At 43.3% G+C, this 26,950-nt stretch overlaps 1 protein-coding gene across 8 annotated transcripts in view; it reads right to left on the minus strand.

Annotated features, from left to right (window-relative positions):
* Positions 1–26,950, minus strand: part of LOC124010572 (protocadherin-19-like) — an 82,621-nt gene that overhangs the window by 49,754 nt on the left and 5,917 nt on the right. For 2 of the 8 annotated variants that reach the window (XM_046323165.1, XM_046323164.1), the window contains exon 2: positions 25,665–25,779. The exons of 1 other annotated variant lie outside the window; for it this stretch is intronic. In XM_046323165.1, coding sequence (XP_046179121.1) covers positions 25,665–25,779 — 115 coding nt within the window. Of the gene's footprint in view, positions 1–25,442; positions 25,798–26,950 lie in introns of all 8 variants that reach the window. 5 more of the 8 variants (XM_046323162.1, XM_046323161.1, XM_046323160.1 and 2 more) reach the window with 3 other exon arrangements.

Genomic DNA, 26,950 nt, shown 5'->3' on the forward strand with positions numbered 1-26,950 from the left:
GTCCCTTTTAATAGCCAGGCAACGGCACATATAGTACCTTTATTTATACAGGTTTTTCTCATTGAGATATCTATTTTCCAAGAGAGACCTGGTCCAATAGCAGCAGGGGGAACAATGTTTCAGGCAAAACAACTTACATATACTAACACAACATTAAACTAAACTACACTGCTCAAAAAAATAAAGGGAACACTAAAATCTGAATGAAAAAATATTCTTATTAAATAGTTCAATGCGCTGACAACAAAATCACACAAAAAATGATCAATGGAAATCAAATTTATCAACCCATGGAGGTCTGGATTTGGAGTCGCACTCAAAATTAAAATGGAAAACCACACTACAGGCTGATCCACCTTTGATGTAATGTCCTTAAAACAAGTCAAAATGAGGCTCAGTAGTGTGTGTGGCCTCCACGTGCCTGTATGCCCTCCCTACAACGCCTGGGCATGCTCCTGATGAGGTGGCGGATGGTCTCCTGAGGGATCTCCTCCCAGACCTGGACTAAAGCATCCGCCAACTCCTAGACAGTCTGTGGTGCAATGTGGCGTTGGTGGATGGAGAGAGACATGATGTCCCAGATGTGCTCAATTGGATTCAGGTCTGGGGAACGGGCGGGCAAGTCCATAGCATCAATGCCTTCCTCTTGCAGGAACTGCTGACACACTCCAGCCACATGAGGTCTAGCATTGTCTTGCATTAGGAGGAACCCAGGGCCAACCACACCAGCATATGGTCTCACAAGGGGTCTGAGGATCTCATCTCGGTACCCAATGGCATTCAGGCTACCTCTGGCGAGCACATGGAGGGCTGTGCGGCTCCCCAAAGAAATGCCACCCCACACCATGACTGACCCACCGCCAAATCTGTCACGCTGGAGGATGGTGCAGACAGCAGAACGTTCTCCACGGCGTCACCAGACTCTGTCACGTCTGTCACATGTGCTCAGTGTGAACCTGCTTTCATCTGTGAAGAGCACAGGGCGCCAGTGGCGAATTTGCCAATCTTGGTGTTCTCTGGCAAATGCCAAACGTCCTGCACGGTGTTGGGCTTTAAGTACAACCCCCACCCTTCCAAACATCAGCCAGGAAGCATAGGAACTGAGAAGTGGTCTGTGATCACCACCTGCAGAACCACTCCTTTATTGGGGGTGTCTTGCTAATTGCCTATAATTTCCACCTGTTGTCTATTCCATTTGCACAACAGCATGTGAAATTTATTGTCAATCAGTGTTGCTTCCAAAGTGGACAGTTTGATTTCATAGAAGTGTGATTGACTTGGAGTTACATTATGTTGTTTAAGTGTTCCCTTGATTTTTTTGAGCAGTGTATAAACACACATACAGGACAACAAAACATTGTACGTAAAAAAAACAGAAAGTCTTGACTAAAAACAATCACACTCTTCTATGATATATACATCAATCAAGTGTTTAAACTCCACCAACGTAACTAGATCATGACATTTTAAAATGTTCAGAAGAGCATTTCAGGAACACGGAGCTAAGTAACAAACTATTTATACCACGACCTGTTCTATATTTTGGTTCTGTTAGAAGCAAATGAGAATGGGACCGTAATTGATATTTATTTACCGACCTGACAAAAAAAAAGAACAGAGCTAAAATGGCATTTTACCCAATATGGCCTTATAAATCAGTGTATACCAGTGTTTAAGCCTACGCAAGGTCAATAACTACCAGCCAACAGCGCTGTGGAGTTCACAATGATGTGTTAGACGTTTCTGATTTGTAATGAATCTGAGGGCTGCATGATACACTGAATCAAGTGCTCTCGGGGTAGTGATTGAGGCCTGCATATATATATATATATATATATATATATATATATATATATATATATATATATATATATATATATATATATAACATCACTATTTCAGCAAATAAACGCCTGCTTCAAATAAACACTGGGACTAAATGAATTGTTTATGAAGTTAGCATGAATAATTTACAAGTTTCATTGTTTGATTTGTTACATGAAATAATTCAGTAATGACAACAACAAAAAATGTTAATCATTACTTTTTATCACCAGTAAGAAACATCTTGGATGCTAACGGCTGAGAACTGCTGGCTAACTGGCAAGAATGAAAACAGCCAACAACTTCGGAAGTACAGACCCCTATAAATCGTCAGATTGCCCTCTAGTGGTGGAAGTAAGAACTGCTGAAAATGCACAGTCGAAGAGGAGAATAATTATTCTGCCAAGGAAAAGTGAGAGAGTTTGTAAATGGATTAGAAAGCTGGAATTAAACAATTACCTATGCAAATGAGCAAAAGCTGTGTGCATTAAATACTTCCCTATGACACAACATTCGACGTCTCCGGGTCCTATCGGCTTAGGGAGAGCTATCAATCGAAGACAGTGAACACTGTTGTGACCGCTTGACACAACAAAGTGAAGTAATGAAATGGTTCATCTGTGGCTATATCCCCCCCCCCCCTGAAATATCTAGCAGGCAGGCGGTCGCCATGTTGGGTTGTCTCTTCAGATTCCACCCCCCTTTCTCACTCGCTCTCCTGTCCTCGGGAGACTGACAAGGCATCTTTCAAGACATTTTTGTTGGATTAAAAGCCCATTCATGCTTGATCTGAAAATGTGGTCTGAAGCACCGTATGGATGGTTTCACGCAATTGCGGAACCTCCGGAGGCATACAGAGGCCAAATTGAGCTCCGTTCCGCATCGTCGTACGTCTCTCAATTTTTTAAACAATGTGGTAGGTGATGGTGGGAGGTTCTGTATCAACACAAACAACTTCCTTCACAACGGCTCTTTGCTGCTCTGCGAAGCGCAAAACGTATGTTTGCTCAGACCTCTGTCGGAGGCTGCATCACGGTAAATGATGTATGGCAGACGTCGGATTGACCATGCAGTGCCTTTAAGATTTGTGGCAGCTCATTACAGACTGGGGCTCGGCGAGAGGATGCACTCACTCTGAGATGGATTGAGTGGGTCTCGTTATTGACATGCGTTAATCTGACACTTGCTGAAGGATGAGTCTCACACACACTGGTTAAGGGAGTAACAGTCCACATACACACACACACACACACTCTCTCTCTGCCTCCAGAGGTTGCGTCTGATTTGGATACAGGTGGAACTTCATCAGTGCTTATTAATCCTTCTAGCCCTGAATACTCAAACAAACCACATGTACACAATGGGCTTGGGCTGGCCACTGTGACAGGAGGGGTGGCGGGGGTGGATTTGATCTAAGGCATGTATGCAGGTGCTAAGAGCTTCATACACACACACACACACACACACACGTATACACCTACAGTACACAGTTCCCATTCCAAAGGCAACACACACACACACACACACACACACACACATTGCATGCACTAGCTGTACCACACCACTACGGATGCTCTTTCGTTTCACAGAAATGAAAGCCTATTATATGTGCTCAAAGCACTGGGTGGATATGATAGGGCAGGCTCACTAACTGATGAATCATAGACGGGGGGAGGTTAATAGACAGATGGGCATGTACCGGTGGCTGCTAACCACAGCAAGGCTGCTCCAATCACGGCTCCCATCCAGTAATGGAAGGCCCTAGTTAGCTTTGAGCCCCCCTGTTGCCGATGGGGCACATCTGGTCTAAGTTTTTCGGATTAGTCTTTCTAGGCAGCTGTCAGCTAGCGGTGGGATTGATGGGAGCCACGTCACCACCTCAAGCACGTCACTCACACATCTGTACAGCCAGGAGTAGCAGCTTGGTCAACAGGGGACATGACAGGCTGCCATCAGGTCATCATAGTCATAACAACAACATTCTATCTCTCACAACTCTACGGTGAATGTAATTCACACTGATGTTGGTTTAGCTCAACCACCTTATTTCGATAAGCAAGTGTCACCCCCCCCCCGGGAAGTTAATGAATGTAAGTGATAGAATAGAGGAGTATGCCAATGTTGCCAAATAACATGGCTATAGGAGTGCAAATATTGTAAATATATACATAGGAACATGCATGCACGTAGAGAGAAACATACACGCACATAGAAGAACACACATACACAATCAACCACCAACACACACACACACACACTCTCAGTGGTGGGGTGGGGGTTCAGCAGGGGCCTGCTGTCATCTCGAGTCAGGGAGCGAATGGTGAGCAGCGGAGCAGCTTGAGATCGCAGCCGGGGCAGAGAGCGGGCCAGATACAGCGGGTTTGACCCACTAATTCAAGGGGGGGGTTCAAACTGCTGATACACAAAGGGATTACCCTAGCCTGCACTGTCTTGATTTAATTTGTATTAGGCCCTGTCTTTGGGGGCAAACAGGTTGTTACAGAGAGAGGAACGCCAGGGCAACTGAAAACAACAACAACAACAGAAGGCCCGTCTCTCTGGTGCTCCCAAACCCCGTGTCTCCATACCGCAGTCCTGGAGCCGCGTGGTCTGCTGCATACTGCAGGGAGGCTGGAGTCGCCAGGACACAACTCTTCTGATGCCCCTAGCATGCCGGATAGCATCTTGTTTGCGGCTTGAATAGGTCTGCTGCCTGTGCTTTACCTCTTTGACATAATGAAATTGCTCGCCTGCCTTTAATACACACCTTGACTTCCTTGAAATGAAAAGCTCAAACCCTTTTGTTCTGCCATTGTAAACAACTTGTCGTAATTGTTGTTGACTTATCAGCTGAGCTGTCTGTGTGTGTAGGTGCGTGTGAGTGACATTGTGCGTGTGTGTAATTGCGCGTGTGTGCATTTGTGTGCACTTACACTGCACACAAACATTCTCAGTGGTTATCTGATGAAAACATATCTTGGGGGTTGATGTTTATCCATTCTGATGCAGATTGGGTGAAGTTAGTCTTTGTCTCAATGCGGCAACTATGGCAGGATAATGTAATTCATCTTATCCTTATTCATGTCTTCTGATTAACAGGCAATTTTATTCACTGCAGGCTGATGTAGTTTGATATCCTATAGCGGATAGAAGAAACATTCTGTTTACCCTGTAGATATCTAATGTGATTTTATTTGTAATCTTGGGAATTAATTAAATGAAAAGGAGGTAGGAATCTGCACACAATATAATCATTTTTACATTCCCCTTTGTCCACGACTGGCGAAGTCGACAGACGATGACTTACAATGTTAAGCAGAAGAGAGAGAAAAAACTACTGTGGAGCTGAACTGCGGGCCTAGTGAAATGAAAAGTGAAAACCGAGCAGCCGGAGAGTAACAACAAGGAGTAGGCGGAGTACGTGGGCTATTCCAGTGAATGAGTAGACATCCTAGTGCCTGACCATCTACAATAGTGTGCTGTGAAAAATATGCCAATACTGTGTAGCCATCTAGTCTGTTAAAACCCAAAGGCATGATGGTCTAAAAGCCTCCTTTATGTCTTCTCGCTCAGGTGACAGGCTCCATGAGAGCGAGCTAATGTACCATGCACTGGGAAAAGTTGTTTTATTACAAGGCAGATCTAAACAACATTAAAGGAAAGAGAGAAAACCTTGGGAGAGCTACAAATGCATTTGGAGGGTCCTTCTGACAGAAAAAGAAAACACTGTCGGAGTTCCTTCATTCGAGACTATCAAGCGGCACTCAGAATATAGATGCTTTTTCATCCTTCCCTGCTCCTATCGGAAGATATTACTGTGGGAAATGTCAAAGAAAGAAAGAGAAAAAAGGGGAAGAGAAGTATTCTGGTTCAATTTTTTTGATCGCAAGTAGAATAATTGGGCCTCAGACTCTTTACATGAGTGGCACGCCAGCCAAAAGAGTGCTCCGACTGTCCCCGTTCATTCATGTGGGACGCTTTGAAAATACTGCTTCCTGCACTAACCTGCTCACTGTGAGATACAACAGATCTGTCACCTGCGGGAGGCGCTATTCTAACCCTATGTTGATGGGCAATTACACAATTCTTTGAAAATGCCTCTTTCATACCATCCCATTCTTAAAACATCTATGGCGTGGTGGTGAGGTAGTAAAGATGAAAAAGACAATGATCTGACTCAGTAATAAGGTCATTAGAATGAGCATTACAAAACAATGTTTTCACATTCCCTCTCCGTGTCTGTCTCTCTCTCTCTCTCGTTATTTGGCAGTACATTTTCCCCTCATTTGCATCTAGTATTGTAATGCGTGTACCCAGGCTAATTCGGGGCCTATTACTAATAGCTAATAGCATGATCCTTATTGTTGTTCTAACTACCCATGTTAATGATTGTAACTATAATTACTGTTGCTGTATTACACCACCTTAACCTATTCCGGGGTGTAGATCACCCGCATTGACGGCAGTTCCGTCCCAAATAGCACCCTATTTCCTTTATAGTGCAATACTTTTGATGGGTGCCGACAGGGCTATGTAAGGAATAGGGTGCCATTTTGGACGTAGACCATGACAAAGCCGGTGAGGAATCGCAGAATTGCCCTTTCGATCAAACCTAATTAGTAGTGTGGTTTACGAGAGAGAAAGAGAGACAGAAATGGTGTCACACCGTAAACAAGTATCCACACACAGGAGCACCTTCTATTTCTATCCCTCCCTCTATCCTCACCCAAGACCCAGAGGCTCTCAGGCTGTACCCACAAGGGATCCAGACCAGCACCTCCTTCCCTCCCTCTCTTTCTCCCTAATGAGATGCATGATGGCTTCGCACTTTCAGAGCATCTAAAATAACACATCAGGTGGCAAGTGCTAGATTGGTGCCAATTCCCTTGGCAACTGTGTGACAGCCAGTCAGCCAACCAAAAAACAACACTTCATTAGCAAGGTAGTGAGACAAACAGGCTTAAATTGGAAGAAGACTGCTATCACTCCTATTCCTGCTCCATTTCCTTAAAACAACTCTTCTTTGTTCCTAGATAACACCCAGATCTGTGCGATAGCAACTTCACAGCAGCTATAGTTCACCGAATGTGCTGTGCTTATTAGTGTAGGCTGTAAAAGTAGAGAAATAACAAGATAAACTTTCTACAAATGTGCTAATTTCAGAATGCTTTTTTGATCTTTTTGCCTCTGACATTGAAGTATTTACGCATTCCCATTTGGCTTAAATCCATATTTTCCTTTACATAAACACTCAGGCAGTCATGTCAAATCGAGTAACTAAGTGCATGTGTTGAATGTGATTATGAAGGCGTAAACCGTACAGCTTAATCAGATGAGCTGGACACGCCATTCTGCTGCTAAATTTAACAGGTTTTTCTTACTGCTGTGCTTATTAGCGGCGTAAAATAACACATCGCCACCTGGCACCCTCTTTTTTTAAACAGGGGAGAACAATTAAAAGAAAAACCTCAAAGCCATGAACAAAGAAGAAGATAGTCAAGGACCTCAGTCACCCGAGCCACAGACTGTTCACTCGGCTACCGTTTGACAGACTGAGACAGTACAGGTGCATCAGAGCTAAGACAGGGAGACTAAAAAACAGATTCTATTACCGGGCAATCAGACTGTTGAATAGGCAACACTATCCGTTTACCAGGTGATGCACACACACAAGCTATCACACACACACACACCTCATGCACACACGCTGTACACAGCCAATGCTGCTGTCCCATGTTAGAGAGACGTGAAACCACAGGACACTTCCTGTTTCCCACTGTTTATTTAAATCATGTATTCTCAACATAGCTCATTCCAATACTTCTACTACTGTATATTGCATTTTAGTTACACTGTTTATACAGTCTACACACATACACTGAGTTATTGACATAGCTCACTCAGTACAGTATCTACTGCTACACACTGTACCATTCTTAGTGTACATCTGTGTACATACGTATAGATTGCATTTAGATGACTGTTACAGTCCTATTTGGGTTGTTTAATTGGATTCGTTCCATCATTTAATTTGTGTACTTGACTGACATTTTAATGCATTGTCAGGAGCCAGTAACATAAGCGTTTCACTGCACCTGCTATAACATCTGCTAAACTGCGTATGTGACTAATAAACTTTGATTGAAAAGCCATTTCTACAAGGGAAAAATGTAAATGATCATATATTTTTCCTAGATCAATTGATTTCCTGAAAGGAAATGCGAGTTGTTTACAAAAAAAAAACAGCGAGTGTAAATATAGAGAAATAACAAGATAAATATCTGCAAATGTGCTCATTTTTTAATGATACTTTACCCTTTTTGCCTCTGACATTTAACTAGTTATACCTTCTCATTTGGGCTTAATACATCCATATTTGCCTTTTCATTAACGCTCAGGCAATCGTGTCCAATTGAGTTACGAAAGTGCATGCGCTGAATGTGATTATAAAAGCATGAACCATACAGCTTAAACAGAACAGCTGGATACGCCACTCTGCTGCACAATGGAACAGATTTGACTTGCGTTAGTTGGGTGTGAGCATGTTGGGGCGCGTCTGTGTGCATGCGCGTGTGTTTACATGATTGTGCTTATATTAAAATCCATATACCTTTTTAAAAACTTCACAGGTAAAAAAAAACTAAATTGTGAATATCCCAATTATCGTTCATATTACTTGTCAGGTGGCATATTCGAGAAGACACAACAAATAAAACTGCCAACATTCTATGACGTCGCTCTCTCATCCGATTTGAAAAGTCGCTGTTAGAATGTTACATCCCAAATGTGTACCCTATTACCGATATAGTGCACTACTTTTAACGAGAGCTCTATGGGCCCTGGTAAAAGCAGTGCACTAAATAGGGTGTAATTTGGGAGGCATTCAAAGAGTTGAGGGAGGCAGTGATAAGCAGCCCCTTATCCGTTTAGAGACACCACCCGGTAATCCAGCCGAGGGGAAACTGCAGCTTTAAAAGACTTAGTCTGGATTAGGTCTAGTCCTCCAAATTAAACCAAAAGTCAGCTTTCTAGCCATTGCTCTTGCAAGCTGCTGCTTTCCCTTGGTGGCCTTTGTCCCACCAACCAACCACAACAAGGAAATCGGAAAAAGGGTTAGGGCTATTATTAGAATATTAAGAATATTCAAATGATATTGCTCTGTTGTCTGACGTTGGACCCGGACACCCAGGTACTTGGAGGGTCGGCTAAACCTTGTCCCATCCTAACCCTACCCCTCAGTATTGACCTGTATTGTCCCAGGAAAATAATCCTGCAGCAACAGTATTTTAATGTCTTGTCCATAATGTGTAAATGACAAAACTCATCTGCATTTCCTGCGGTGCAGGATAATTCTAAGGAACAAAAGATTGATCAAATTAAGATCAACATCTGTACATCAACCATAGCTGTGCAGTAGGAAAACAGCAAAAAGCAATGATTTGTAATTTATCTCTTCCCGCTGCTGGGAGAAAAAAAGTGAGAGCAATGTGCAAAATCATTACTCATGCAACTTGTAAAAACCCTGGAGAACACAATGTCTTGACTCATGTCATGACATGCCCAAAATGTAATTATTAGAATCTGATGTGGCTCAGATTAAGACAGTTGTGAGTAAAAACTACATGAACCCCCTTTCTCCTCAACTACATTACAGCTGTACGTGTTTGTGTCTGTCTGTGTGTGTGTGTGTGTGTGTGTGTGTGTGTGTGTGTGTGTGTGTGTGTGTGTGTGTGTGTGTGTGTGTGTGTGTGTGTGTGTGTGTGTGTGTGTGTGTGTGTGTGTGTGTGTGTGTGTGTGTGTGTGTGTGTGTGTGTGTGTGTGTGTGTGTGTGTGTGTGTGTGTGTGTGTGTGTGTGTGTGTGTGTGTGTGTGCTATTAATGTCCCTGTCAGGCTGCTTTAGGATAATGATCCTTCAGTGTTAGTGGGTGTGATCAGAGCACCTGAACACAACTCCATGGTGACCCTTCTCCCATAGGGAATATTCAATCCCAGTTGTTATTACAGCAAGCGAAACAAGTCCCAATTTCCACTGCCTCCACCATGGCGGCGCCACATCTTCCTCCACTCCTTCTCCCGTAAGGCAGGTCTGGCAACAGCTGGCGATCAGATAGGAGTAGGTGAGCTTAAGGCTCCTGCTGTAGGCACTGCACTCAGAACACCCCAGAATGACCCAGCGTGTCAGAGCCCCGGTGCTTTCATAAATTAACTAGGCCACTTGTGCAGCGGGATGTCAAACTTTGGACATGAGAGGAAACTAAAAGCTCCTGTGTCCCAATGGCACGATGTGTTAGCTAATCCAAGTTTATAATTTTAAAAGGATAATTGATCATTAGAAAACCCTTTTGCAATTATGTTAGCACAGCTGAAAACTATGATTCAAATATTTACACGTGTTAAATTTGCTGAAAATTGACACAGAGGACATTTATTGTTTTGCTGAGTTTATATTTTTATACATTTATATTATATTTTATAAACTCAGCAAATAAATAAACGTCCTCTCACTGTCAACTGCGTTTATTTCCAGCAAACTTAACATTTGTAAATATTTGTATAAACATGACAACTGAGACATAAACTGAACATTCCACATAAAAAAAAAATTCTGAGTTGAAATGTATATACTATATATATTTACAGGCACACATTCTTGTCTTTCCAAGTTGACTGCTATCAGTCAACCAAATAAATGACTCCTCTGTCTCCCAGGAAACTCTCTCACTGACTGACTGACTGACTGACTGTCTGTCTGTCTGTCTGTCTGTCTGTCTGTCTGTCTGTCTGTCTGTCTGTCTGTCTGTCTGTCTGTCTGTCTGTCTGTCTGTCTGTCTGTCTGTCTGTCTGTCTGTCTGTCTGTCTGTCTGTCTGTCTGTCTGTCTGTCTGTCTGTCTGTCTGTCTGTCTGTCTGTCTGTCTGTCTGTCTGTCTGTCTGTCTGTCTGTCTGTCTGTCTGTCTGTCTGTCTGTCTGTCTGTCTGTCTGTCTGTCTGTCTGTCTGTCTGTCTGTCGCCTAATCCTGAATCGTTTTCAGGGAAAACCGGATAATCAAAATTCAAAACAGTTGAGTCACTGGAGATCTAGTGCAAATCCCTATACCTATAACATCTGCATTCATCTTCATAAACTTCGTAGTCATCTGTTTTTTTAATGTAGTATAATATAGTATCCCAGACCCTACCAGTCAATGTACTACTACATCTATTATCTGAAGTCTCTTTATGGCCAGCAGAATAGAGGATTGCCTGCTCTGGGGCCTTCCAGGCGTTATGAATACAAAAGCACTAGAGGCATTGTGACACATTAGGGGTCCCCCCATCTCTTTAGACAGGGGGACAAAAGGAGGGGAGGAGAGCGAAAGGGGAAAGAAAAGAAGGGAATGTGGGTAGGGGCAGGGGCAAGAGGAAGGGGAAGATGAGAAAGGGAGATAAAGCCCTGAGAAGTAAAGACAGAGGCATTGGCGACATGGGATGGAGAAAAGAGGGGAGTAAAAGAGAGGAATGAGGGTAGGAGGAGGAAGGGGAGGAAATGAAAGAGAGGGTAGGGCAGGGGAAGATAAGAGACGCACAAAAGAAAGAGATGAGACCCAGAGACAGAAAGATAAAGAGGCATTGTGCCGTGGGGTAAAGAGATGCATGTGGGGGTTAGCTCTGAAAGGCCTGTGAGTCCTATGGCCGGTCATAGCCCATTAACCCGACGCGGGGAGAGAGTGCTACAGCTCATTACATGCTCTGACTCCTGTTCTGGGGATGAACAATGCACAATTACGCCGGCCTGCTGTTTCCACAGCCCTACCGCTGTTTGCCTCTGAGGCTACTGCTGTGGCTATAGCATGCCAACAGGCTTCTGTGTTCATTAAACTACCCCTATAGCTACTAGCTGCGCTAATGCTAAATCTATGAAGAGGTATAAATGGCTTACTATGAAACGAGGGGAAGTATGGTGTACAATTCAAATAGATAATAAAGTAATACATCAAGGAATGTGCTGTGTTTTATCGTGTGATTTTTTATATGATTTCTTTCATTTTTGATGGTCAGCTCGATTTTTAAAGATGCACTATGCAGAAATTGCTCCACCATTTCATGGTTGCTAAAATTCTAATAGTGTGCCTAATGGGAAGCATGGAAATAGCGCACATAGAACAGATCTACTGCTTCATAGACTTGCTTTCAATGAGAATGACAGATCTATAACTCCCTTTTCTATGTGATTTTGGTCTGGTCACCCAAAAAGCTACATATTTCAGCTTTATTAGATATCAAATTCAGACATTAAAGTAAGATGACAATGTGAGGAGTAAATGTGAGCCTAATTCCTTTATTTTCAATTGACTTAGGGAATGGACAGCCAAATGACATCTCTCTTATTATATGCAGATTCAATGAGATTAACATGGGCCCAGTCATGCTTAAAGTGTATGACTATAATATAATGATGCACATAATTGATCACGTTATCCACTATCCTAGCACTGCCGAGAATAACAAGACAAAAAATCAATTTCACCAGCAAATTGGTTCATCTCTCTCTCTTTTTTTCTCCTGTACCATCCAACAATTACGCATGCAGAAGTTGACATTTAATCGGATGGTGGGAAATGCTAACTAACTAGCATCCTCCCTACTTCCTCTTTGTTTTAGGTCATTCTCTACTTGTTGTCTGAGTTGGATGCCTGGAAAAATAGTGTTTTCAGTTACCCTCCTTCACAATGAGCATTGTTGTTTTCTCACCACGGCCCTCCCCCATCACTCAATCACTCTAGCCACCACACAGTATCACCACTTCAAGCTGAGGTTGTGAGAAACCTTGTCAGCCAGCGCAGTGGGAAGTCTGGTGGTGTAACTAGCAATTCAGCTAAGAGTGTGGGACCCCGAAAGAAGAGCCACATGTAGTTATGCATCCATTTTAATTAATACCTTTCCTACACTTGCCTTTTGGACTAAATTAATTTTTGTGCACTCGAATAATAGCGGCCATTACATAAAGTTGAAATGAACTACGCGATCACTCAATATTTGTCAGCCTATATTATGAGGGGCAATTTAGCTAGCAAGATATCTTAGCTAGCTCCATTGCTACACTCTTCCTACCCCATGCTTTCTATAATACATACACTATATATACACATGTAGAAACCCATTCAAGTTAGTGGTTTCAGCCATTTCAGCCACACCCATTACTGACGGGTATACACAGTGCATTCCGAAAGTATTCAGACCCCACATTTTGTTACGTTAGAGCCCTGTTCTAAAATGGATTAAATTGTTTTCTCCCCTCATCAATCTACACACAATAACCCAGAATGACAAAGCAAAAACCAAAATATCACATGAACATAAGTATCCAGACCCTTTACTCAGTACTTTGTTGAAGCCTTCTTGGGTATGAAGATTGGCACACCTGTATTTGGGGTGTTCCTCTCTGCAGATCCTCTCAAGCTCTGTCATGTTGGATGTGGAGCGTTGCTGCACAGCTATTTTCAGGTCTCTCCAGAGATGTTCGATCGGGTTCAAGTCCGGGCTCTGGCTGTGCCACTCAACGACATTCTGAGACTGCAGAGATTGGGTTCCTTCTGGAAGATTGTCCCATCTCCACAGAGGAACTCTATAGCTCCGTCAGAGTGATCATTGGGTTCTTGGTCACCTCCCTGACCAAGGCCCTTCACCCCCGATTGCTCAGTTTGACCGGGTTGCCAGCTCTAGGATGAGTCTTGGTGGTTCCAAACTTCTTCCATTTAAGAATGATGGAAGCCACTGTGTTCTTGGGGACCTTCAATGCTGCAGAAATGTTTTGGAACACTTCCCCAGATCTGTGGCTCGACACAATCCTGTCTAGGAGCTCTACAGACAGTTCCTTCGACATCATCGCTTGGTTTTTGCTCTGACATGCACTGTCAACTGTGGAACCTTATATAGACAGGTATGTGCCTCTCTAAATCATGTCCAATCAACTGAATTTACCACAGGTGGACTCCAATCAAGTTGTAGAAATAGCTCAAGGATGATCAATGGAAACAGGATGGACATGAGCTCAATTTCAAGGCTCATACAAAGGGTCTGAATACTTATGTAAATAAGATATTTCTGTTTTTTACGTTTAATACATTTCCAAACCTTTCTAAAAGCCTGTTTTCGCTTTGTCATTTTGGGCTATTGTGTGTATATAGCTGAGGATGTTTTTTAAATTTAATCCATTGTAGAATAAGGCTGTAATGTAACAAAATGTGGAAAAAGTCAAGGGGTCTGAATGCTTTCTGAATGCTCTGTTTAATCAAGCACTCATACATGCAATATCCATAGACAAACACTGGCAGTAGAATGGCCTTACTGATGAGCTCAGTGACTTTCAACGTGGCACCGTCATAGGATGCCACCAACAAGTCAGTTCGTCAAATTTCTGCCCTGCTAGAGCTGCTGTCAACTTTAAGTGCTGTTTTTGATACGTGGAAACGTCTCGGAGCAACAACGGTTAAGCTGCGAAGTGGTAAGCCACACAAGCACACAGAAGGGGAATGCTGAGTGCTGAAGCACATTGCGTGTAAAGCTTTGGCTGGAGTGGTGTAAAGCTCATCGCCATTGAACTATAGAGCAGTGGAAACACATTTTCTGGAGTGATGAATCACGCTTCATCATCTAGCAGTCCGACGGACAAATCAGGGTTTGGCAGATGGCAGGAAAATGCTACTTACTTGCCCTAATGCATATTGCCAACTATAAAGTTTGGTGGAGGAGGAATAATTGTCTGGGGCTGTTTTTCATGGTTCGGGCAAGGCCCCTTGGTTCCAGTGAAGGGAAATCTTAATGCTACAGAATACAATGACATTCTAGATGATTCTGTGCTTCCAAATTTGTGACAACTGTTTGGGAAAGGCCCTTTCCTGTTTCAACATGACAATGCCCCGTGCACAAAGCGAGGTCCATACAGAAATGGTTTGTCAAGATCGGTGTGGAAGAACTTGACTGGCCTGCACAGATCCCTGACCTCATCCCAATCAAATACCTTTGGGAAGAATTGGAACACTGACTGTGAGCCAGGCCTAAATTGCCCAACATCAGTGCCCGACCTCACTAATGCTCTTGTGGCTGAATGGAAGCAAGTCCCTGGAATTATGTTCCCACATCTAGTGGAAAGCCTAACCAAAAGAGTGGAGGCTATTATAGCAGCAAATGGGGGACCAACTCCATATTAATGCCCATGATTTTGGAATGAGATCAACGAGCATACCTTGATTTCAACTGAGTGTAAGCTACTATGTGAAAGTCAATAGCCTTTCCTCCCTAACTCATGGCATTAACAAGTGGTGTAGCTTGTGTCGAAGAATGTAGGCCGACCTTTCCTATCCCATTAATTGAACTGCAGGCGTAAAAAAAGGAAGCTGGCAGCCAAATCTGTGTTAATGAGAGAAGAGGCTAAGAGAGGCAAAAAGAATTTAATTAAGTTATTTTTTCCTCCCTCTCTCCTGCAGCGTTAGACACCAAACACTTCTTCCCTGAGACCAGTGGTATTTTATTAGGTGTTCTTCCGCAGCCACCTTCCTTTGAATCGTTTCCCACCAAAGGCAGTAAGACAACTCACATATGAATTGTGTATGATATGAAAAAAAGTGTGTTATGTTTCTCGCAACCCTCAGGGATGGTTTCCAAAGGCTTGTCTTAAAAATTAGAGGAGATGTGAAGCCTGCTGTTTATTGGACTTCTCTCATACCGACAGGCATCCACAGGAGATGCTACACTTAAAATCTCACCCAAGATTAAGATGAGAGTAGCCCTTCCCTGCAGGCAAATGACCCAGTGGCCTCATGGGTGGAAAGTTATTCATATTTCATATAAAGGTTTTGATATAGTTCAGTATTTTGTGATGTATATAAACTGTAATATTGGGAACTCAAAACGGAATACATTTCAGCTCTATGACATGTTACAGGTGTCTTCTTTCTTCTAAGGCCATAACCATGTGTATGAGGTATATACTTTTGTTTCAAAGTAGATTTCTTTAAGATTACCAAGACACACTCTGTGTGACCCTGATTTAGCCCACTGCAGTAAAAGGTTTTAAAAGATACAACGATGCTTGTAGGAAGATAAACATGTCTATATTATTTAAGATATTTCATGCATATGGATTTGTGCAAATCATCTTCTTTTTTTTTCTAACCGTGGCAAACTGTGTTGGAATACCTTGCCGGGTTCCATGCAAGACATAGTGGGCTGTATATCTTTGATTTCCCACTATTGACATAGTACCTCAATGACCTTCAACATCAATGTACCTCAAACTGCCAATATTCCCAACATTGGATGCAGTAGGCCTACATATGCAGAATACATATGCTTAAATGTATTGTTCCATAACAGACAGTAGAATAGATTGAAAATTATAGAGTTGGATCTGCTAAATCAATGTACCTTAAAACTGCTAACATTACTGACAGTTAGTGGTAGTACAGATCCCTGACTAAACATGCTCAAAGGTATACGTAAAGTACAAATGCTGGAGGTATAGGCCTATCCAGTATAGTCCATTGGATTGCAGGGTGGACGCAAACCGAGTGTGGCATATTTGTGTCACAGGCTTTAATTTAAAAAAAAATTAAAACAGTGGTTGGAGGAAAGTCCTTTAAATGGGTAATTACGTCCAAGGCTCGGCATCGCTGGAAGGGCTTAACAACGTGCATAATGATGTCCCCCCTTCCCCGGGGATAAACCTCACCCTTCTCTCGCCCTTTCTCCCTCTCTCTCTGTCCATTTTACTCACTCCATTTATTTGTGGTGGTTTCGGTCTCGCCTTCTCTCATTTACCCCTCTACAACATTCAGTCCAGACCCAAGGTCATTATCTCCTTATTGCCTTTCTGGGATCTATGAAAAATCTTGGCTGGTTTATGTTGCTAATGTACGGCTCGTAATGCTCTGATTCCATTGTGAAACTAATTTTGTTTGAGCACAAAATGTGTTTTCTTGTCAGCAATGGATCACGGGTTGGATCACAGTAAGTATAATTTCAGCTTTAATTGAGAAGTGTAATATATTTCACATTGCTTTGGGTTTATAACTGAGGTTGTTGTTTTTGTTCTGTGGGTCACGGCTGCTGGATGATGCATTGAAACGTGATTCAATAGGTGAATTGCATTTTGGGATGTGTGGTAGGATGTATCATTATATTAGTGCATATTATTTTGTTTTACAAGGGGGGGGGTTGGGTACAGCTTTATAAGATGATAGTATTTATTCATTAGCGTCATATTGCAAGAACACCACAAGATTGTGTAGCAGGCCTGTTGTTAAATTACTGGGACTATATAACCCACTAAGAGAACTCATGTGCTTTCTTTTCAACGTTCTATTTTTAACGTTGGACTCGGCTCTAAGCACATAAGTGCTTACCTCTTCGTACCATCTAAGGTTTACAGTTTGGACTGCCATTGCTGCCAGGCAAATTGTACATGTGCAAAAATAAACATTTTGGTGAATGACTACAGTATTTTCATGTACTATGCACAACTTCATGGAGGTGCTTGATATGGATATTTTCTTTAGCAGACGTAGTGCATGCCGAACCAACACTAAAAGGGAGCCCTTTTCTTTCCCTCCTGCAATATAGTTTCATTTGGGTTATATTTTGAACAAAGGATGGGCTTTCAGTATAATAACTGTATCTGAACTTCACAATAGAATTACATTTCAGAGGGAAGAAGAGAAAGAGTGTTTTGGAGTCAGACTAATACAGGTTATGGAAAATCGTTCGGGGTCCTATAAATAGACTTACAGATAAAGCTGAGGTTCTATCTCTTTCTCTCTCTCCCTCCCTCTTTGGAGAATGTGTTGCTCTCTCTCTCTTCTTTCCTCCCTCCTCTCATCATAATTCCAGCCTTTTTCCGTGTCCACAGTTTCCCTGGCCTTGATGCACCCGACAGAGGGGCTGCTCAGCCATCACATGTGGTTACAGGCGGGCTTCAGTGACATGCATATGACAGGCCCTCTCACTCATGTACTGTATGTTTTGACACCTCAGCTGTTGCCTGCACCCCCCAATCCTGAGAAGAGGGCAGCAGCCTGGGGCTTGAGGAGGCTACGAAGCAAGGAATAGTGTTTCAGGGGCAAGGCTATATATATATACACTGAACTGGCATTAGCTTGTCAATCATGTTGACCTGAACCGTACTGTGCTGGCATGGATGTTTTCTTTTCACATGTTATTTGCAGCAAGTTGCCAGGAATTATGGTGGATGCGCAACCAGGCCAGTCAAGTACAGGTCAACTTAGCTAGACCATGTAATAGGAACAGGGTAGGCCTATCCCTGGGAATTAAAGCATCCCATGGGTTAATGTTACTCATCCATAAAGGCTCAAGTGAAACCCATTTCAGTGTTCATCAGCGCATAATTTCAGTCACCGAATATTAAATGACCCGACGTGGCTATTGGTTGACACATATACAGTACCACTCAAAAGTTTGGACACACCTACTCATTCAAAAGATTTTCTTTATTTTTACTTTATTTTCTACATTGTTTAATGTTAGCTAGCTAACATTAGGCTATTAGGCTAATATTCAAGCAAATGTCTCTGAGATGCGAAAAATAAGATCATACATGTACCGTTAGCTAGCGAGCCAGCCATCTAACGTTAGCTAGCTAACAGTACACTTTAACTTGAAATGAAACCATTATCTGTCAAAGTTAGAAGCGTGTAATATCTGAAAATTTAACTAGCTAGACTATCTTACCCATATACATCATGGATGGATGTGTCTCCTGACGGATGCTATGGTTTCTCTTAGTTTGAAAATGTAATCCGGAGACAGGTCAATCAGGAACATTTCAAGAACTTTGAACGTGTATTTACGTGCAGTAGCAAAAACCATCAAGCGTGTGATGAAACTGGCTCTCATGAGGACCACCACAGGAAAAGAAGACTCAGAGGTACTTACTTGGGCCAAGAAACACGAGCGATCGACATTAGACCGGTGGAAATCTGTCCTTTGGTCTGAAGAGTCCGAATTTCAGATTTTTGGGTCCAACCGCCATTTCTTTTTGAGACGCAGAGTAGGTGAACGGATGATCTCTGCATGTGTGTTACCCACCGTGAAGAATGGAGGAGGAGGTGTGATGGTGCTTTGCTGGTGACACTGTCAGTGATTTATTTAAAATTCAAGGTACACTTACCCAGCATGGCTACCACAGCATTCTGCAGGGATACGCCATCCCATCTGGTTCGTGCTTAAAGGGACTATAATTTGTTTTTCAACAAGACAATGACCCAAAACACACCTCCATGCTGTGTAAGGTCTATTCGACCAAGAAGGAGAGTGATGGAGTGCTGCAACAGATGACCTGGCCTCCACAATCGCCCGACCTCAACCCAATTGAGATGGTTTGGGATAAGTTGTGCCGCAGAGTGAAGGAAAAACAGCCAACAACTGCTCAGCATATGTGGGAACTCCTTCAAGACTGTTCGAAAAGCATTCGAACAGCATTCCAGAAACTGGTTTAGAGAATACCAAGCGCGTGCTAAGATGTCACCGTGGCAAAGGGTGGCTGCTTTGAAGAAAATCTCAAATATATTTTGAGTTGTTTAACATGTTTTTAGTTACATCAAAGTTTTGATGTCTTCACTATTATCCTACAATGTAGAAAATAGTGAAAATAAAGAAAACCCCCTTGAATGAGTAGGTGTGTCCATACTGTACATGACTGTGCATGAATGTTGAAATATTTGTTTGTTTCGCTGACTGACTAACTGACTGTCAGACTGACTGATGGTTTTGCAAGAGCGTTCCCAAATCCATGGCTCACTCACAAATCAAACCTTTCTCGCTATAATTCCTGCACTCATCTGCCAGTTACTCAATCAGGGGCTTCAGATAAGATGCTTCACTCTCTCGTATCCCTCTGAAGAGGAGACATTAAAGCACGCAAAGGTTCGCCCCCAACTCCTTCAACAGATAAAACTAGCATTTCAACATTTCAAGTTCAAGCAGCCAAGAATGCGTCAGTTGCCACTCTGTAAAATCTTTGTTTCGCTTTTTCACCACCTGATTATTCTCTTTTCTTCTTCCTGAGCTTCGAAAATCCCCTTTTGAAATTGTTTAAATGGTACTCCCTCATCAGAGCTTTTTCCTGGAGCCTGACTGAGATTTCTTCTCAGCATAAAGCCCCTCAACGAGACAGCATGCTTTCACCTTTACTTTATCGTATGGATTTAGGGATGATTAATTGGATTAGCCTGATGAAATTTAGTGAAATACAAAAGCCCTAGTCTGTTGCCTCGATGGGAGTCATAGAAAATGTACAATTCTGTAGTTCGCAACATATTATCCTGCCATATGTGTTGTCACATGTATTAGTCAGTGGCTTAAAGAGGAAGGCAACCAGATTAGAGAAGACAGACATTTTTCTCAGAAAAAGCTAAGTGAGATGGAAGGAGGGAAACAGGGGGCTTGGATCGTCCAATTACAATGGAAACATCACAAGATCAAAGACTAAACGTAGAGCGGCTTGAGTTTGTGTTGTGCCAGTCAAACCAGTAGTGCACTGTATAGGCACGGATGGGGGGGGGGGGGTGTAGTATGTAGATGTGTGTAGTATGTAGATGCACAGCAGATGTGTAGTATGTGTTGACAGCACAACATCTACTTTGCATCCTCAATGTGGCATGTTGGAATGTGTTCTGTGCATATTGTCCTGATGTGAAGTGATTGCATGGGGGGTGGGATGATGTGCAGGCATGTAGAATATGGAACCCATTACCGCTCCCCATCGCCTCTCTTGCAGCAATATCAAAATGTAGGCTATTTCAAGCTATCTTAGAAAACAGTTAGTGATTAATACATTTCTGTAGCTAGCAACCTTGGTTTTGTTTGCAGCATGGTGTTCTGCTGTTGACTGTGAGAGGAACAAATTCAAGACACAGTAACAGAAATGCCTTTGGTTTTGCCAATTGCTCCCAAGTGCCTAAACTCGTCACACTGCAGAAAGCCCAAAATTGAACTGTACGACATGTGCCATATGCTTACAATAGCTAGTTATGTAGCCATATTTCAGGTAAACAGAATGGGAGCATCTGGATGTGAATTTACCTCAATTAGCATTGAACTAAACTTGGCAAAAAATATCTGCTTCCAGTTTCTCCACAGAACGTCTCACACTTTAACACCAGGGAGCACAAAGACTGCCTCCCTTTTTTCTATTTCATTGAACACCATAATGAAACCCAACAAAATAAAAAATATGCAATCTGTTTCCCGCATAAGGATGAGTGTAAACTGAATCAATACCAGAGATAAGTTATTTTTTTGCCTGCCATATTCATTATCTGGAATCACAGGTGGAGATATAATAAAGCCACGGTAGTACACATTACCCATTCAAAAACACGTTATAGCCAAAGGCCATTCCTTTACTGTCTAATTGTCTCCCCCACCAACTGATCTGCTACAATTAAGCCATGGAAGAAGAAATTAAACCAGCGACCTGTAGTCTTTTAATCTGCAACCACAACCACAGGCAGGTCAACCAAACATCTCTCAGCTGGTAATACATAGGTTATTCCTGTTTAACTACCATTTTACCATGTCGTTTCATAGTACACCAAGCTTGAAGTAAAGCACTATTAAAAATCTCTATCTCTCTGAAGTAGGATAATACAACCAATGTCAACAAGCCTTGGTTTCTCTAATGATCTGGTTCACTAACTACTTCTCAGATAGAGTTCAGTGTGTCAAATCGGAGGGCCTGTTGTCCGGACCTCTGGCAGTGTCTATGGAGATGCCACAGGGTTCAATTCTCTGGCTGACTCTTTTCTCTGTATATATCAATGACGTCGCTCTTGCTGAGGGTGATTCTTTGATCCACCTCTACGCAGACGACACCATTCTCTATACATCTGATGCCCTTCTTTGGACACTGTGTTAACTAACCTCCAAACGAGCTTCAACGTCATACAACACTCCATCCGTGGCCTCCAACTGCTCTTAAATGCATGCTCTTCAACCGATCGCTGCCTGCCCAGCATCACCACTCTGGACGGTTCTGAATTAGAATATGTGGACAACAATAAATACCTAGGTGTCCGGCTAGACTGTAAACTCTCCTTCCAGACTCACATTAAGCATCTCCAATCCAAATCCTCCTTCACTCATGCTGCCAAACTTGCCCTCGTAAAACTGACTATCCGACCAATCCTTGACTTCGGCGATGTCATTTACAAATTAGCCTCCAACACTCTACTCAGCAAATTGGATGCAGTCTATCACAGTGCCATCTGTTTTGTCACCAAATCCCCATATACTACCCACCACTGCGACCTGTATTCTCTTGTTGGCTGGTCCTCACTATATATTCGTCGCCAAACCCACTTGTTCCAGGTCATCTATAAGTCTTTGATAGGTATAGCTCTGACTTATCTCAGCTCACTGGTTACCATAGCAATACCCACACTTAGCACGTGCTCCAGTAGGTATATTTCACTGGTCACCCCCAAAGCCAACACCTCATTTGGCCGCCTTTCCTTACAGTTCTCTACTGCCAATGACTGGAACGAATTGCAAAAATCACTGAAGTTGGAGACCAATATCTCCCTCACTAACTTTCAGTGTCAGCTGTCAAAGCAGCTTACCGATCACTGCAGCTGTACACAGCCCATCTGTAAATAGCCCATCCAATCAACTACCTACCTCATCCCCATATTTGTTTTTGTTTTTCTGCTCTTCTGCACACCAGCATTTCTACTTGCACATCTTCATCTGCACATATATCACTCCAGTGTAAATTGCGAAATTGTAATTACTTCAACACTATTGGCCTATTTATTGCCTTACCTCCTTACTTAATTTTCACACACTGTATCCAGATTTTTCTACTGTGGTATTGACTGTACGTTTGTTTATCCCATGTGTAACTCTGTGTCATTGTTTTTGTCGCACTGCTTTGCTTTATCTTGGCCATGTGGCAGTTGTAAATGAGAACTTGTTCTCAACTGGCCTACCTGGTTAAATAAAGGTGGAAAAATACAAAACGACTTAATACATGTACTGGGTGCTGATGAGACCCATATACCTGTACACCAATAAATCAAATCCTATAACATTAATGAATCTCATAAAATCAAATCCTCATTATTACATATGAAGTCTTTCACTCTCCTGTTTTCGATTATTCGTTTTTTTCTCTTATTCAAATCCTAATGCCATTATTCCATGTGTCTCAGCTTAGAGTTCATAGAATAAGTTGGAAATAAAGAAATATGATGCCCTAGTGTAAAACTGTAAAACGGTGGTTGACTCACAGATGATTGCAGGAGCGCCCTCAGGCCAGGGTGAAGACAAACGTTTTTGAGGATAAAGCATGAACCTCACTAATCACAAAAGTGCCCCTGTGTCCTAGCTAGACCTCGTGAAAATGTGGACTTGTGGAGTCAAGTGGGTTTGCTCACCGTGACAGAGCTATTATTGGTCATTTCACAGATGCACTGTTTGTTTGCGGTCTACATTAATGGCTATGCAATTGCACTTGACAACACTTTTTGTATTTTAACAGCAATGTGTGAATATTTAGCTACTGTCTTCTAAATGTCAGAATGGAGAATAAATATGTGGCTTTAGCTGCAGCCTGCTTGAGGGGGAGAATGCAAACACACACAGGCACATGAACATACTCCCCCTCTCTCTCTCTCTCTTCACCCAGCTCATCTATCCTTTTTCCTCTTTCCCTCTTTCCCGCTCTCCCATCGACTAACAATCAGCATCTCCTCTCTCCGTCTGTCCACAGGAAATATGCACAGGGTCGCGGTCAAAGGGATGTTTGTCAACGTCATGTGGAACGCGGAGCTGCGACAGAGCTTGCATGTTAAGCAGACCCTCTGCCTTTATCAAGCCGATCACAAACAAAAAGAAAAAAAAACATGTAAAAACGTGGTGGAGCCCAGACACCTGGCATGAAGACACTCTCCCTCCCTCCTTTCCTCCATCCCCTAACTCAGCCCTGTCAGACACCTCCAAGCTTTGCATATCAGAAACTCAGACCTTATTTTGTCTCCCTCTCTTCTCTTTTTCATTAACAGAAACAAATAAAGGCCTCTCTAATCCAGAAAATGTGCATTTTTTATTGGATGCTTTAAGCCTTCAAGACAGGCTACTCCACCTGGATTTTACAACCACACAGTCATTTCTTTGTGCCTGCCGGACTGAAGTTTTTTCCTGTGTTTTGCTCATGGAGATGTCTGTGACCTGAATGCTACCTGCGGGTACATAAAGGCCTGGGCACGGCATGGTGGCATGCACTTGTTCCCCCCTACCAGCGCTTGAATTTTACGGGACATCTCTTTCTCTCCCTCTTCCTCTCCCTCTCACTCACCCTCTATCTGGCTCCATCCGTCCCAGACAGTCTACAGTAAATCAGCGTGGCTGTAAGTGGGGCCTCGTCGACCCCCGGGGGATCCTCAGTGGATCAGCCAATCAATGGCTCAATAACTGTTCTTATGTTTCTGGTTTTGATTTGAGGCTTTTCCACCCTTCTTCTCACTGAATGTCAAATGAGGATTGGAGTCATCAAATATGTGATGGCTGGGGTTGCTTTATTTGGGACTGAACAGGATTGTGAGAACCCCCTACCCCACTGAGGGCCATAGAGGTAGGTCAAGCTAGAGAGGATGTCCAAGGAATCCAATAGACTATGGCATAGAGGCAAAAATCTATACTCTAAAGACCAGCTAGTCGGTGTACACTCTTGTCAGCTTAAATAGCCCAGTCGAGCGAGGCCTTTGCTGTCTTCAGCCATACATCGCTACGTCAATACAATCAACCCTATGCATAGTGAATTGACTATAGCTCTATAATAGCTGGCTGCGTGGGGTGCAAAGCTGCAGTCTTGGCCTTGACTGCATGACTAACACTGGAGCCTATTGGGCCGTTCGCACTGTTTGCACATGGAGCATTTAAGCAATGATTATTCTTTCTTCTACCACATGTGGTGGAGCTGATTAGCCGGGTCAATGCGTCTGGCAGGTGTTCAAACTCCTGTTCTTTTGCAATAGCTCAGCTCACAAAGAAACAAGGCAGGTAGGTGGAAGCCAAATAATCCATTTTGTCAGGCCTCCAAATTCGCGCTTGGCACGGCTCGCTCTCATCCACAGGTCAATCCCTGTACCTGGGTAAACCTCTGACATGCCTTTGATTTATTTCTCTCAAATGCAGCTACTAACACACAAGACCACACATGGCGGATCAGATTCTATTTCAAACGAGTAGGAAATGTACTGTTACACTGAGGGTATAGAAGTATGATCTGGTACGTTTCTGTTGAGAGAACATACCCGGTCAACGTGACAATTCATTCACATACACCAGGTGAATCCACAGCGACTGTACTCCCTACAACTACTATTTTATACCCCAAAATGACTATACTCCCACTGGAAGCTGAAGCACAGCGCAGTCATGACAATGACTAGTGAGACTATGCAAGAGTTGACCGGACATGTCTTAACCATCACTCTCCCCTGTCTCATGCACCCACCCCTGTACTTCCACCCTCTGTCCCCCCTCTTCCCAAGGGCATTGGCACAGATTGGCACAGCAGCAACAAGCCGCAGGGACAGATCAGAGCGAACTAAGCGTGGTCTCACCTCAGGCAGCGGCATGCCGTTGATGATGAGGTCAGGTTGCTGGGGGCCCTGCCCGCTGGCGAAGGAGTGCTGCTGATAACTGCCGTGGTTGGGTGCAGCATTGCGTGAGTTCTGGTTGTCCACGTTGACGAAGGTGCTCTCGGAGCGCCTGCAGCCCAGCGGCAGGCTCTGCTGGTGGTAGTCGAAGTAGTTGAGGGAGGAGGTGAGAGATGAGCAACTCACCACGTTCATCTTGTCCGTCTCCTCCACGTCGCGCGGCACGAGGCGGATGTCGTTCTTGCTCAGCTTCTTCTTCTTGCTCGACTTCTTCTGGCTGCCATATGAGTACTCCGCCACCCTGCGCAAGTAGAAGAAACTGAACAGACTCAATAAAGCAGTGCTCTGTTGTATCTGCCCACAGGCAAACGCCATTCAGTCAGAGACGCCCCGCCCGGCCATGCCAGGGTGCTGACCGAAAGTTCCCATGGTGGTGGCCAGCTCATTGGTGGGCATTCAGGGTAGAGCGAGAGGAGCCATGCTCAAGTCACCCCCAAGCCTGACCGCCTTCCCCATGCCACCAATGGAGCCATCATCCCTCATTTGTTTGCGTTTGCATGCTTGGCACAGTCGACATGTCTCACAAACAACAAGCACACACAATGCAAACATGCCAAACCACAAAAGCACACGTACGCACACACAGCAACAACAAGACAACAGACAATACTGAAGAGCACCAACCAAATTTTCAATCATATTTAAAGCACAGCCCCACTGCTAACGTTAATTCCCTTTTTTGTTTCATTACCAAGCGAGGCCCACTGGCAATATGGAGTGCAGGAAAACTGTAAAATCAAATTCATTTAGAAACTAGTGTCTGTGGCTGTTCCCTGACTGGAGCAGAGCATTTTGATTCTAATCAGCCTAAATGAGAAAGCCGGAGATTCTTTATTGAAAGGATGCTGCTGATGCTCAGGCTGGAAGAAGACAATTTCCATTCTCCATCCAGGCTTGCAAATTCTTATGAGGGGAAGTTTTATTTTAAGCAGAATCCCTTGAATCCCTCCTGACTTGAGCCTATTCCTCTGAGTTTTTAACATGTCAAACATTTGCATGGACTCCCACTCTCCAACAATCTATTTTTAGCCCCGGTTGGATAGATTGTGTTATTCACTCTTGTTTCTACCATGCATCTAATAAAACTTGAGGCCCTGGTTGCATATGCACATGTCGGACTCCCCCGTCCTTAGTATTTACTGGATGGGTTCTCCTTTTCACTTAAGATGCTTTCCGGGTCTGTTCCTCCCTGCCTTCATTCTGGAAAATAAAATGTCAATAGCAGCCATGGACTCTATCTTTTTCGGGTCATCTTAAAACTGTTATTTCTCTCTCTCGCGCACGTGTCTGCTCTCTCGTCTGAGTAGGGGAGAGAAGAGACTGTGAGGATCAAAAAAGAGAGTGCATCGTTCTGTCATTGTTCTCTCTAGTACTCCTGTGCCCAACATCGAAAAATGGACAGGAAAAATCCT

Source organism: Oncorhynchus gorbuscha, linkage group LG23 (assembly GCF_021184085.1).
Source record: "Oncorhynchus gorbuscha isolate QuinsamMale2020 ecotype Even-year linkage group LG23, OgorEven_v1.0, whole genome shotgun sequence".
Taxonomy (NCBI): domain Eukaryota; kingdom Metazoa; phylum Chordata; class Actinopteri; order Salmoniformes; family Salmonidae; genus Oncorhynchus; species Oncorhynchus gorbuscha.